Genomic DNA, 14,756 nt, shown 5'->3' on the forward strand with positions numbered 1-14,756 from the left:
TTTTATATTTCCGATTCCTAATTAGGAAAACTCGATCAATAAGATAAAAGAACGACTTGTTCTTTTTCCTTCTGTGAAATTAGTGAAATAAAAAATATTATGCCATTTTTCACAAATTGGACGAACATACGCTCTTATTTTCATATTTATTATTCCTTAGTTTTCATTTTAAATCTATTTCTTGGGAGTAAAAAGCCATCTCCTGTTTTTGAATTGTCGAAACAAGAGCTTTATGTAAGAGTCGATGCCCCAAATGGAGAATTAGGAATATTTTTAATAAGAAATCGGACTGTTTTTCCTTGGAGATGGAAAATTCGCCCCCCGGGTTTTATCAATTTGCAAATTCTTCCTCAATTAGTTAAAAAAAAAAATTGGTTGATATTATGATAATACTATGTAGCATAGATATCATTACGGGAGAAGTTGATCGTTGAAATGATAATTGATACAATGACAACAAAAGTACAAGCTATCAATTCTTTTTCCAAATTGGAATCCTTAAAAGAGGTTTATGAGACTATATGGATGTTTTTCCATATCTTGATTTGAATTAGTAAGAAAGCTTAGGGAAAAGTATCAATCCAATAAATTATGAAATGATACTATATTTTCAACATTTCATGAGAACTGAATAAATAGTGAGCAACAACCAAGATTGTAACAACTAGAATATCAAGGGATTGAGAGTTTCAATGCCTTCATTGAACAGATAGAATTAAGTCAAGAATATAAAGTGATGTAACCTCCAAAAAGCAACATCAAGAGGCACCTAAATACTGCTAAAAAAAATCAGATTTTATGCTCATAACCATTAAAAGAGTTGTTACATGAACTGAAGGGAAAAAAAACAAATTACATCAAGGGGATTTCAGAAGACAAAATAGTTTAAGATTAGAATAGACAGCCTACTCCGCAACCACACCACGACCTTGCTGCAATGCCACAACCAACCCGTGGCAAAGTAAAACAAAAAGCATTACTCCAACAATATGTTCCCTCTAAGGGAATTCAAAGAACCCCACCACAATCACCCCTTTTCTTATCTATATCCCATCAAAAACTAAATTTAATCAAGTATTTTCCAAACTTTATCACCATATAATAAATTCAAACAAAACTGCCCAAATACCCTTTGAAGACAATTAAAGATCAAACCTCAAAAAAGGAAAGGTCAACAATGAAGACATTGTCAAATGCACAATGAACTCAAAACTCAATAGAGGTGATCAATTATTCAATTTTGCTAACAAAAGTAAAAATAATTAAATATAAAAAAAAAAAAATAAAAAAAAAAAAAATATGAAATATGAAATAAATAATGAAGATATTTAAAAATTGAAGATATTTGGTATTGAACCCAGAGTTGCGAAATCTTGCGGCCCAAGCTTCAAACAAAAGAACCATAGAAGCCCACGACCACCCCGTAACACACAAACACAACCAAGAACCAACAGTGCGCCTCCCTCCCTTCCTCCCTCTCACGCACCGACCCACTTTCTCTCTCCTCTTTTGCCGTCGACCAAACAACCAACCCGGGCCGTGCTACAACCTGAGATTTTCTCTTCAACAAGCTATTCGACATGAGAAAATGCGCTTTCCTAAATCTTCCCACCAATTTTTTCTCATAGTTTTCCTACACTTCTTCGGTAATTTGCTTCCCCAATGTCAAGGTAATTTCTTCTCATCTTCTTCAGCTTTTTTTTTTTGCAATTTTCCCCCTTTTATGATCGTAATTATTGTGCCCTGATGTCGGATTTGGGTTTGGGTAATTGGGTATAGATTAGAAATTTTAAATCTTTGTGGGATTTTGTTTTCTGGGTAACTTTGTTTGATCAATTGAAGTTTGTGGTTGTGATGTTGTGGGCTTTTTTTCTGGGTGTACTGAAATAATGTAGCCAAATTTTAAGATCTCTTACATTTGAGTAACTGAGTTTCTATACTTGGTTATTTGCTCAAACTTCAGCTTAATTGATTTGTACATAATGGGAAGTAGCATTGAATATTTGAATTCAGTCATCTATATGATTGAGAAACTGAAGGGATTGAGATTAAGGAATGCTATGCATTATCAGTGCATTAATGAAGGAAAAGTAAAGTGGGGTTTTTTAGTTTCTAGCATGTAGTAGATTTGGCCTTTTTCCATTCCTGAATTCTTTCTGCTTTAAGTGTCTGCTAGGATGTCTTTGATGAGTGACGATTGTTGATTTTTACTCTTGTAAGTTGTAAGCCAAACTATGTTCTCATATAATGGTGCTCGAATGCGAGTTTAGAAAGTTCTGGTCTTGTGTACTTCTTATTACATGTTGAGTGTCTGCCTGCTAAAATGGTGAAGCAGTTTAATGTTGGCTCTTTAGTTTAGTTTAATTTACAAGGATTTCGACCTCCTGCTTTGGAGCTTTGAGGGTTTCCTCATGGGTGCTAGTCATGTTTATGCTTGGAGTTATGTTATTATTTGTTGGTGGTTGTCAACTTTAAATTGGCTAACCACCTTACTCATTACCATTATCATTACCCCATTGCCTCAAAGAGGCTCCCACAAGAAGCGGGGTCTGCAATTGCAGGGAGGTTGTTTCCAATTGACCCAAAAGCTATAACAGGACAAACATCTTCTACTTCATGAAAAGGAAGCGAAGAGGCTCTAAGAGCTAACCACCTTACTGTTTTACCATAATGTTTTGCATGAAACGACGATGCACCTCACTTGTTGATACAATTTTCGCATTTGGGGAGGCTTCATTTGGATTTGAGAATAGAGATGAATATTCCATTATTGCAATATTTGGATATTGAATAGTTTGTCTTCCTTTCCCTTTCCATTTTTGACATGTTCCTTCTTTCTATCATTTGGAGACTTATGTTTCTTTTGTCCACAAAAATCGCATTATGTTTAATTGTTTTAGCCGGTATAATTTTATGAGATGTCCTTATGATGTTAAAAAGAATTTATGTGGTCAGCTGGTCACACTTACTTAGGTCCAACTTGTTTGGTTGCAGACTTTTGATGTTTGGAAAAATAAGGAGGGCTGCACATTCCATATTAAAATCCCGTGGAAGCAGCAATTTGGGATTAAAAAAGGATGGAACATGTCCCCTCTTCCAGCCATGTGTGCCACAATATAGAGTGTATTCACAATTCAGACACAATTATGGAGGATACATGCCTAAGCCTAATAGTTTGTATAAACATCCACGATTTTCTCACAAGAGTGGCTCTCCAAGGAACTATTCTTCCACATATGCAAGTAACACTATGGCACATCATGCTCAAAATGCTTGGAAACGAATTTCAAAAATGCGCTCTTCAAATGGTTCAACACTTCCCGCCATAAGTAGAGCTGCTGGCATATTCAGCATAGCTTCAACCAAGTCTCACCTTTTGGTGCCGGGTATTTTCACCTTAATATTTGGGGAGCTAGCGTTAACCCGAACAGCATCTGCTGAATCAGACTATCTTTCCTCTAGTAATGCTGTTGTTACGCGTGCACAAGATGGGCATGCCTACATGAGCAGGTTGATTCTGAACTTACTAGAGGTCCTAATTTTGCTGCTAAGAGCTGTTTTTCTGGCATTATTATTTTCACCCAGCATAGCCATGGCTCCATTTGCAGATAGTTTTGGACCTAATTTCAGACGTATTTGGCTCCACACTGTGCATCGTACCCTGGAAAAAGCTGGCCCTGCATTTATAAAATGGGGTCAGTGGGCAGCTACACGACCTGATCTATTCGCAAGAGATTTATGTTCTGAGCTTTCAAAGCTTCACTCAAAAGCTCCAGAGCACAGCTATGCTTATACAAAAAGAACTGTTGAAAAGGCCTTTGGTCGTAAACTTACTGAGATTTTTGAAAGTTTTGATGAGAAGCCTGTTGCATCTGGAAGTATTGCACAGGTGCACCGAGCTGTGCTACGCTTCCGACACCCTGGTCAAAAGACCAAGCCCACTGAAGTTGCAGTGAAGGTTAGGCATCCAGGAGTTGGTGATTCTATTAGGAGAGACTTTGTTATTATTAATGCAGTAGCAAAAGTTTCAACACTTATCCCTACACTGAAGTGGTTGAGACTAGATGAAAGTGTCCAGCAATTTGCAGTTTTTATGATGTCACAAGTTGATCTTTCCAGGGAAGCTGCTAATCTTAATCGGTTTATATACAACTTTCGGAGATGGAAGGATGTATCTTTCCCAAAACCTCTCTATCCACTCGTGCATCCTGCAGTTTTGGTTGAAACTTTTGAGCATGGGGAAAGTGTGGCACATTATGTTGATGGGTTCGATGGGCATGAACGCTTTAAAACTGCTCTGGCTCACATTGGCACCCATGCTCTTCTGAAGATGCTATTGGTAAACAAAACTATTCGTTATGCAGTTTCCATTTTCATTGATCTTATGTCTTCTTTATTTTATTTTATTTTTAATGTGTCAGTTACTTAAAGAATCTCTTCACATGTGATTGGTATTCATAAGATGTGATTGAGGTTGTTTTGTATGTTATTTGATGCACATTAGGTTTAAAACTCTTCAGTGGTAAATTTTTACGTATCCATTTGCTTAACAAAGACTATCAATCTTTTGACATGTACTGGAAATATTCGTTTGCGGTGTCTGTTAGACTGATACCTTACTGAATTCTATTATTCAGGGAAGTCCTCTAAGGCTAATGTTTCTTGTTGCAGGTGGATAATTTCATTCATGCCGACATGCATCCTGGAAATATTCTTGTCCGACTAAAACATAAGCGTAAGGGGGAGGCAAAATCAAAGCCACATCTCGTTTTCATTGATGTAGGCATGACCGCTGAGCTTGCAAAAAATGACCGTGTAATTCTGCTGGAGTTTTTCAAGGCTGTTGCTCACCGGGATGGACGTACTGTAGCTGAGCGCGCACTCCAACTATCAAAACAGCAGAGTTGTCCAAACCCAGAGGCGTTCATACAGGTTCTGTATATATTTCTTTAATTCTTACATCCAGAATGTGGCTAATGTTAATTACTTCGTGTTATGTTTTTTGGTTGCTCCTGAAAGTTATATATCTTTATGTAGTACTTTACTTTTGCTGTTGCCTACTTGCCTGTTGGTTAAAGTTAGACTATTTATGCAAGTAGCTCTGTAGATATGATGTCTAGCTTACAAGGTTATCTTTTTCGGTTCTGTTGCTCAATTACTAACTCTGTTGGCCTGAAAACTTCAATCTTTTACACACCTTCTGGACTATGCTAAAGGGAATGACCAAATTTTCTTTCTGATAAAGCTGAATTGGACAACTCAATTTTGTTTTTTCATGATAGATATTCAGATAGTGGTGCTTGGTTACTCAACTTCTTTCTGGGATATTTGTCTAACTTTAGCTAGTTTCAGTTTTCCATGTTTAGATAAGCAATTTTTTTTTCAGAAACGGAATGCACTAAGACTTATGTAACATAGTTTCAACAATAATTAGTTTGGATCAGTAAAAATTAAATTTGACAAGCAAACACTAGTTTGGATCCGTGAAAATTAGTTCAGCCATGACAAGAACACTAGTAAAACAAGTAAAAGTCAATTTTGATCAATAAAAATCAGTTTTTTTATACCAGCACAACATATTTTGATTAGGAAAGAAATCGATTTCATCGCCAGAAATTCGCACACATAAGCAAAAAGTAGAGTTCAGTTAAAATTAACAAAAGAAAACAGAGCCTTAATTCCTTTATTTAGGAGCTTTTTTGGGGGTATAGTGAGCTTTCCTTCAAAAAGATACTCTCTACCAGAGGTGTGTTGTCTTCCTATTTATTTTTTTTCCCGGGCTGGTGTTTAGTTTGGTACTTTGATAGTTCGAGTTTCATCCACAGCTGTCAGTTCTTTGTGGGTTTCTGACTTTTTGGTGAATAGCTTAAGATTTCCCTGTGTTTCTTTTATTCCTCCGAATTGATAACTATGATAACAGTGGATTGAATCTCTAGTTTGCATATTTTACAGGAGGTAAAGAAGTCTTTTGATTTCTGGGCTACTCCAGAAGGTGACCTGGTTCATCCAGCAGATGCCATGCAACAGTTACTTGAGCAAGTTAGACGTCACAAGGTGAACATTGATGGCGACGTGTGCACTGTAATTGTCACTACTTTGGTCCTTGAGGTAACCGCTTAATCTTTGCTGTTTGTGTAGAACAAACAAGATATCTTACATTGATGCCATCTTTGTCTGAAAATAGCTTATTTTCTTTTTAATTCTTGTAAGCTGCTTTATGCATCTTCATCTCTTCATTGTAGGGTTGGCAGCGGAAACTCGATCCAGATTATAATGTGATGCGTACGCTTCAAACTTTGTTGTTCAAAGCTGATTGGGCAAAATCTCTTTCGTACACTATTGAGGGGCTTATGGCCCCGTAGAAATTTGCCTCCTGCTACTATACTACTAGCTGCTGCTAAAACACAATTTTGACGGATCATATACTTCTATACATAGTTTCCCCCATTAAATAAGCTTAATTTAGCTTAGGTCACGTTTGATCATCTTTCTTCTACCTTCTCCAGTTGGTCACATATATAATTTTCGTTTCAACTTTGTTCTGATTTTTGATGTTCATCAAGTGATATAGAGAGTAGCACTGTAATAGTTTCCCGGGAAAAGGGTTTCTAGTTTAACATTTATTTGGCCTGTATATAATCAGATACATTATGCATTCATTTTGACCCTCTCTTCGCATCAGAATTTTGAACAGGAAGTTGTGAATCAAAGCTTTCGATTCTTGGTTTTTTTCCGATCAGAAGTCGTCAGTCTGTGTATTTTAATTTCCGTTTTTCAAGAATTCCTGGGATTGGAATCAATAATGATATTTAGGTGACATGGGTTTTGAGACAGATTCGTACTCTGTATATGGATGGAGTTGCTTTTTGCAATAGTACGACGCAGAGTTGGCAGCCTGTGTAAGTTGGAGAATCTCAAACAAATAACGCGACCAATCTAATTAAATAGATTGGGGAGCCTTGACACTAACTCGCCCTTTTGTTTGTTTCGTGTTGTCGTAATCTAGTGGGCGATAGGTCAGATAGTTAGAGCTTCCCTCCCGGTTCCAGGTGATCCTGGAATCGATTCTCATCCCCGCCGTTGTGGCTCATTTGCACAAAAAAACTAGGCACATTATGTCATGTTGATTTTGTTTAATTAAAATGCGTCATAATCTCTTAGCACTAACCCAAACTCTTTTTTGGGTATCCATCGGGTCTGGGTGAGGTTGTCATTGTTGCTTAAGTCAAATTTAACTCCATAAACACCCTTAGAAAAATGAAGATGGAGAACTGAATGTTAATGCTTTGCTTTGGATTTATTACATGTAAAATCCAAAGCAATGATGGCAACCTCACCCTGACCCGATGAATACCCCATCCATCGGGTCAGGGTGAGGTTGTCGTCGTTGCTCTATTCTCACTTCTCAGGCATATATTTTGGTCGGGGATGCTGAATCACCACCGTCGGAATAGAAACCGGCGGAGATTGTTTCATCCTGTGGCCAGATCTTTATTTCCAGTTTTCCTTGTGTTTATTATAGGAAGACAATAGGCCTTGTGTAACTGTCATTTACCCAAACTTGAAACCCTTCATCAACTGTTGCCATTTCTTCACTTGTTACGTTTCAGACGTCATCTTACTCGATAGCCAAAACAATGAGAATTAGTCTCTAGCATACAAGCAATGGATCATACTAAAACACAGGCACAAAAGTACCAGAAAGAGCACCAATATGAACACCTAGAGATTATTTACACTACCAAGAAGAATGATACATCCTGCAAAAAGCAGTTCTCAAGATTTTCAATAGAACCTGCAGAAACAACAAGCAGGCTAATAACAGTGCCTCAAATAACAAGGTACTACTACTGCTTGTTATCATCAGATCAATAACCTAATTACCAAAAACCTACTCCTAATCCTACACAACAAAAGGGCAGCCAAGGGAACAAAAATAACACTACCTTCATCCCTTTGCTTTCCCACCTACTTCTACCTCGTTTTTATTATTGACATCACCGGTTTCCTTCTTCACTCCGTAGTCTGTATATTTCCTTTATTGCTTCATCTATGCTGCATATTGTCATTTTTTCCACCTGATCCAATTCTCATATTCAGTAACTAACTTCTCTCCACAAGAAAGTAGGATTATCAACAAACAATTAAAAAAAAGATTACCTCTAACTTCACTTTTTTCGCCCTGTGATTATTGGGAAGAACACGGATTTCTTTGGTCAACTTGACGCATTCTGATGCGTTTTCAGGTGAAATGAAGCCGACGGCAATGTTGACACAGGACTTCAAGGGAGAAAACATGGCACGTCAATAAATGAAAATATAATGAAAACATGGCATGTCACTTGAGCTTTAAGAGCTCTTCATAAAAGTTCTTAAATCCACAATCCAAAACACCTTGAAACATGAATTTTTGGAAGGTGTAATTTTTTTTAATCAAGACCCGCAAAAGCAAATTACCTTGACGTTTCTTATTTGATATGGACATCCAACAGGAATAAACACAGCTTCTCCAAGGCATTGCTTGAAGGTCCAGGGTTCAATCTCTGCAAAAAGAAGTTCAAAAAATGAAGTCAGATCACCAAATGAAGAATACTAAGCCAAACGAAATGGCAGTAAAATGGATAATTACCAAACTCTTCTTTGAGCTGAAGTTTATGAGCTGCATCAAGATAGAAACTTCCATCAAAAATTGGATGTACAACCTGCAAGGAAGTTGCAAAGATCAGGACAAAAAAAAAGGATGAACCACCGCAACAAAATAAAAATTAATAAGCAGATTTTACTGATATGAGACAGGAAAGAAAAAGTTCATGGAGTTAACGCACATTATCTGAAGTGAACCTTAATTCATCTACGTGCTTGTTAATGTACTCCAGGAGCTTTGGAATGTCTTCCCGCCGGAAAATATCCCACTGGGCCCCACAAGGCCCCGGAGGAGTTTGTTGGTCTGCAACAATGGGATCCCCCAAACGATCCAGATAAGGAATTTGACTTACTGCTTTGTCGGGACTATGACTAGTCCTGGAGCAAATCATCGAAGCATCAGAATCAGTATCAGAACTGTTAACTAGTTTGGGAGGTGAAGATTTATTATCCGTGAGATTATTGACAGCAGAAACACCAATTGTGGCTGCTGAGCAAAAAGAAGCACCCGTTATTCTATGTAGCTCTTCTGCTTCAACTGAAATCTCACCATTTGTTACTCTTGTCTCTTCATCTTCCACATCTTTATTAGAAGCATCGTTGTCCTTTTTGTTACTATTTCGTTTTGTTAACTTCTTAATCTTATTGAGCTGCTCTGTGGAACATGGTGCATCACCCACATGAACTAAGATGTTCACCTGCAAAAGAGCACCAAGGAGAATGAGTTTGAAATCAGTGCCTATTTACCAAAGAATTATCTAACATACTGTGAAAACACATTGTTATTACGGTGAGAGATTAACTGATATAAGTTAAAGACGAACAAACACTCATGCAGTCATATGAGTCAGGGCTGATTAAGCCATCAAAGTTTCAAACAATAAGCACTTGTTAATAAGAACTTGACCCACCATATCATAAGAGTTACAGCTCAGTTTAGTCATCAATTCACCCCGTGCAACTTCCTCCCTGCTCCCACATGAGATGCATACATGTGGACCAAGTTTAGTATCCGGAAAATCCTCTGGTAGCTTCCCAGCAATATTCAGGAGGCCCATTCTAGGGTTCGTGTATTCTTGAAGGGGTAGGGCATGAATAATCTCACTATAATACCCGTCCAACAGTTTCCGGGAAAAAGCTGAAGAAATCCTTGCTTTCACTTTAAGTGTTTCACGACGTATGTGCATATATCCCTCCCCTGTGGATCCGCTGAACAACTCCCTCATACAAATTTCAACATCATATGAGTCTGAGCAACTCACAGCTTCAATAGCATCTTTCGAGGTTTTACAATTACTAAAGTCATTTTCTAGATAACCACAAAACATAGCTAGCGGGTCCCAACTTAAGGCCCATACACTCTGAAGCACATTTCGGACCTTTATAGGTTGTCCCTTTTGCCAATGTTTCTGGAAGCGAGAAAGCACACAATCGTGATCATCAGAAGTACTAGGACAGTAAAGGAAGTTGTCATCAGGCTCTTTCAATCTAAAAGCTGCTTGCAATTCTTTACTTTTATCATTTGCCTGAGAGATGCCGACACATGATGAACAACCCACATTATCATTTATATATTGTAGGAAGTCATGTTCAGAAGCCGTTTCTTTTGCACTAATTTCCAGTTCTTTGGTCCAATTTAATGGGAAAATACATCTCAAATCAAGGAGGCTATTATCACAACCACCAAGCTCCATAGGTGGACATGATATATGGAGACGAGATGCTGAGTCCAGTGAAGGGGAAGAAGAAGCAGGGTCAGCGTTATTGTCTACGCAGTTCTTCAAACGAGGAGAAAATGTTTTCGTTCTGTTAGGGTATGTACCCCCAAGAGACCCACCCTGAGAGTATTCTTGACAGCAACTGAAGCAAAGGTTGTATGAACAATTAGGGCAGCTTCTGTGAATATCCAATATTGGGCTTTTGCAGTTATTACTGATCCAAAGGTAAGACAGTGAAGAAGCAATTAAAAGACTGGATTACACATTAGTGATAATGTATGCATTTCAAAATTAAAGCTTGACCAATAAGTTACATACCAGCAGCATTGATCCCTGCAGCCAACATCAGCTTGTCGAATCTCAACATCAGAAAAGTTCTGCCCTGTCACACATTTATTGCTTCAGAGAGGAGAAACACTCCTGAAAGAACTACAGAATTTGAGAAGCATAGACCAAATGTTAACATTCATGATTTACCATACCTTTGAATTTCGCCTCCATCTCCACTTCAACGCTCTGCTCCTGGTTGATTTTTACAAGAATTGGAAGAAGGAAATTGACCAAGTACTGTAAGTGTTGGAATTTGCTTCGCTTACATTTTACCTTCATGACCTCCTACAACAGAGTGTGAGTAAATGTCAACACCCATCTCAAGATTTGATCAAACACACTACACACCAAAAAGTTCATAGTCACCTTGGCACCCATGTCTTTTGATTGAGTAGTACAACAGGCCTTGCAATCGCAACTTCCATGACAAACTGGGCATTTCAATTTCACTTCTTCTGTATCAGCAGACCTGAAGCATATAGCCAGAAAATATAGATGCCGACAGATAAATCATAGTATCTATGTATTATAAGCTGATTCATAAGTACGGAGTAGAAAATAAGGCCATAGTCACACAGTTAAGTAGTATCATTGTTGTCAACTGCACATGTCGCAGGGTTGCAGAATGATGTCCTACAAAAACCATTTTTCTAGTGCATTAACAGTTTGATTCTCCATGTACAATAGACCATTAGACCCATCATACTGCCTTTCTCTTTACCACCACTATCTATGAGTTTTTCCTGGTTGTTCAGTTTAAATCCTCCCTGAATGCGCGTTTTTCCACTAAAATAGATTGCAAAATACATCCACGGTTTCAGAAAGTCTGGAAACTTCTCAAGTTATTATCAACCCTCGAGTCATAATTCATTCGAATTTTCAACAATGTTGGAAATATGAACATGGAAAGTACTCAAAGAAAAGATCTTTGGTAGGTTGGAAAATACAAACAAAGGCCAAATCATACATTTAAGTAGTATTATTGTTATCAACTGCACATGTCACAGGGTTGCAGAAATGCTATGTCCTACAGAAAATCATATTTCTAGTGCATCAACAGTTTGATTATCCAAATACAATAGATCATTAGACTCATCATACTTCCTTTTTCTTTACCACCACCTATCTATCAGTTTTTCCTGGTTGTTCTGTTCAAATCCTCCTTGGATACGCATTTTTCCACTAAAATAGATTGCAAAATCCATCCATGGTTTCAGAAAGTATGGATACTTCTCAAGTTATTAACAAATAATTCATATTCAAATATTCAATAATGTTAGAAGTATGAGCATTGAAGGTACTCAAAGAAAAGATCTTTGGTAAGTCGGATAATTAAGTTTCAGCCTTTATTGTAGAAATTATAAGTAGCAAGCATTAGAGATAAGGAAATCTCAGCATTTCTCAACCATGGCAATAAGATCATTGAATCCCCAATTTCCATAACAAAACAGTTTTAATCTCCCTCTGTTCCATAATCCGTATCATCTGTCACTTAAATGCAATATCACTTTTCACTTTGTAATAATACTAATTTACCATTGATTGTCTATTCTAAATATTACTTATATGATACAACTAGAAAGATAATTAAGTCAAAAAAGAAAAAGAAAATAAGCCAAAATTTCATCAGAAGGTGAAAATTCAACAGAAAGTACCTCTCTTTTATGCAATTAGAACAAAAGTACCGCTTCTTACAGCTCGAACACTTGATTAAACACAACTTATCAAACTTCCGACACCAATGGCATTTCTTCCTTCCACTATTCCTTACTTTCTCAACTTTGCCAGGATAAGGCACAACCTAATAAATTTACAAAAGCACAAAATATGAAACCAATAAACAAAAAGAAAAAAAAAAATTAGAATTTAGAACCAATATAAACAAAAAAAAAACTTACCTTCAAAGTGCCAATAGGAGGGGGCTCAATGTTCTTGGACCGAAAACGCCTAGTAACTAAAGAATTCGAACAATGAGCCCCAATTTTGATCCCCAAAGAGTCAGCATTGTCAAGAAATTGTGTTGCAGGAGCAGGAGGGATTGCCATTAACCCAAAAGGCAAATCCCTTGTAACTTCCCCTGAATCCCCAGGCCGTTTTTCACTCTTCTTTGTACTCTCAAGAATCTCCCTTCTCAAGAACACTCGAATCAATTCCGCCTTCATTCTCTTCATCCCTTTATCTGAATTGTTCTCCAGAATCTCTAATTCCCTCTTTCTCTTCAACTTTTTCTCAGCTTTCTCCCCTCCATCACCCCTCTGTAACTTCAATTCTTCAGGAACTGTAATCTTCATCTGCCGTAACCTCCCTTGCTCATGATGTATTTCACACAATGTCTTCCCTTCTAATGCCATCCTCTTACACCACCACCCCCGCCCATCCGTCCTCTTACACCTCACCTCCTCCACCGCTGCTTCCACCACCGCCGCCATTCGCTTTGAATTCTCTTTCTCCACCACCACCCCCTCCTCAGCCACCACCTCATCCTGCTGCTCCACTTTGATCACAACCTTGGCACCTTCCTCCGCCCCTCTTCCCAAACAATCATTCTTAGCTCCCTTCTTCCTCTTAGTAGTCTTAGTAGTCTTCTTGTTCTTCTTCTCCTCCCCAACCACATCACTAATTTTAATCCCCATAAAATGCTCCTCACAGAGATTCTGCCCTTCCACCACCTTACTCTTACACCGCCACTCACCGCCGTCGTTTTGCGTACACCGTAAACTCTCCGGGACTGCAACTGTCACCACAGCCCCACCCACATTTTTTCTCTTATTACTTTTTACCACTTTCATTTTACAATTCCCCTGTTTCTTCACCACCGGCACAATTTCTTTCTCCTCCTTCTCCTTATTCTTCTTCCGCATTGCAGGCCTTCTCAGATTCTGGGTCTTAGCCTTATTGAAGTGAATCTCACAGAGGGTCTGCCCATCCAAAACCTGCTTCTTGCACCGCCAGCTCCGCCCGTCATTTCTATTACACCGTAAGTGGTCCGGCACCGGACCCGGAGTCGCATTAACCGGGTCCAGTAGTGTCGGGGGACCCAGTTCAGATGGTAGCGGGAGAGCCAGTTCAGGTGGTGGCGGGGGAGCCAGTTCAGGTGGTGGCAGAGAAGCCGGTTCAGGTGGTGGCAGAGGAGCCGGTTCAGGTGGGGGCGGGTTGAAAACGTACTCGTCTACCGGTTCGGGTTTGACTGGAAGGCGGATCCGAATCCTGGGTTTTGGTTTTGGTTTGGGATTAGGGTTGGGAGTGGGGGTGGGAGTAGGATTGGGAGTGCGTTTCTTTTGGCCGCGGTAGATGTGAGAGAGGCAGAAGGATTTTCCGTCGACAACACGGCGTTTGCAGCGCCAATCACGGCCGTCGGTTCTCTTGCATCTAAGATCATCCGGTGGTAAAGGCTCCTCCAGAACCCCTTCCATTGTAAATTCCTAGGAAAAGATAGAGATGGAGATGGAGAGAGAAAGAAAAAAATAGGGGAATTGAGGAGAGAGAAAGCGGTAGGAAAAAGTGAAGATAATAGATTGATTGGTGTTTATGAAAAAAAGATTATTGTGTTGTTTTTCGAAAAGAAATTAATTTTGGGTTTCCTTTACTGGGTCTCTGTTCGGGAAACAGAGATTCAGAGTACAGATTACTACATGGATATCTGAGACTGTTATGAATACAGTTTATGCTTATTACCAGTACAGTAGTTATAGTTAATACGAGTACTGGTAACACTTTCGTGTTTTTGAGGGTGTTATGTGCCTAGAGTCTTATAAAGATCAGGATATATCAACGATATGAAAGATATTAGTAACACTTTCGTGTTTCAGGGATGTTACGTTGAAAGATTTTAGTAACGGTTGAATTTAAGAGAATTTCATGAAGAAAGCTTAGAAGGAACACACCAATAATGGACCTTAACAACTATAAACTGAGTTGCTGAGGGGAGAGAATTCTTGTATTAAGAAGTTGCTTATTACACAAGTAATTAGGATAAAACGTAATAAATGAAAATATACAAGAGATAAGCTTATATAGGAAAGATATGCCTTGCTGTCCTAACCAATCAGAAAGCAGCAGCATTAC

At 38.5% G+C, this 14,756-nt stretch overlaps 2 protein-coding genes across 2 annotated transcripts; one reads left to right on the top strand and one right to left on the bottom strand.

Annotated features, from left to right (window-relative positions):
• Positions 1 to 1,356: 1,356 nt before the first annotated feature.
• LOC110791309 (uncharacterized) lies at positions 1,357 to 6,678 on the top strand. The gene is made up of 5 exons (XM_021996065.2): positions 1,357 to 1,670; positions 2,995 to 4,339; positions 4,672 to 4,932; positions 5,953 to 6,108; positions 6,243 to 6,678. Exons 1-5 carry the CDS (start codon positions 1,663 to 1,665, stop codon positions 6,360 to 6,362), a joined length of 1,890 nt encoding a protein of 629 aa, XP_021851757.1. The 5' UTR covers positions 1,357 to 1,662; the 3' UTR covers positions 6,363 to 6,678.
• A 1,037-nt stretch (positions 6,679 to 7,715) lies between these two features.
• Positions 7,716 to 14,403, bottom strand: LOC110791310 (lysine-specific demethylase JMJ28). Its single transcript, XM_021996067.2, has 11 exons — positions 12,590 to 14,403; positions 12,347 to 12,492; positions 11,058 to 11,160; positions 10,844 to 10,976; positions 10,680 to 10,743; positions 9,555 to 10,575; positions 8,826 to 9,341; positions 8,630 to 8,702; positions 8,458 to 8,543; positions 8,161 to 8,280; positions 7,716 to 8,078 (listed from the first exon to the last, which is right to left on the bottom strand). Exons 1-11 carry the CDS (start codon positions 14,102 to 14,104, stop codon positions 7,998 to 8,000), a joined length of 3,858 nt encoding a protein of 1,285 aa, XP_021851759.1. The 5' UTR covers positions 14,105 to 14,403; the 3' UTR covers positions 7,716 to 7,997.
• Between the last annotated feature and the right edge of the window lie 353 nt (positions 14,404 to 14,756).

The sequence above is a fragment of the Spinacia oleracea genome, chromosome 6 (assembly GCF_020520425.1).
Source record: "Spinacia oleracea cultivar Varoflay chromosome 6, BTI_SOV_V1, whole genome shotgun sequence".
NCBI lineage: Eukaryota > Viridiplantae > Streptophyta > Magnoliopsida > Caryophyllales > Amaranthaceae > Spinacia > Spinacia oleracea.

Excerpts from the sequence above, each read along its gene's own strand:
- LOC110791310 (XM_021996067.2), bottom strand. The coding sequence starts at position 14,104 with ATGGAAGGGGTTCTGGAGGAGCCTTTACCACCGGATGATCTTAGATGC. Across the intron at positions 11,161-12,346 it reads TCTAATTGCATAAAAGAGAG|GTCTGCTGATACAGAAGAAG; the intron begins GTACTTTCTGTT and ends TATATGCTTCAG. Across the intron at positions 8,703-8,825 it reads TAAGGTTCACTTCAGATAAT|GTTGTACATCCAATTTTTGA; the intron begins GTGCGTTAACTC and ends ACTTCCTTGCAG.
- LOC110791309 (XM_021996065.2), top strand. Across the intron at positions 4,340-4,671 it reads CTCTTCTGAAGATGCTATTG|GTGGATAATTTCATTCATGC; the intron begins GTAAACAAAACT and ends TTCTTGTTGCAG. Across the intron at positions 4,933-5,952 it reads ACCCAGAGGCGTTCATACAG|GAGGTAAAGAAGTCTTTTGA; the intron begins GTTCTGTATATA and ends CATATTTTACAG.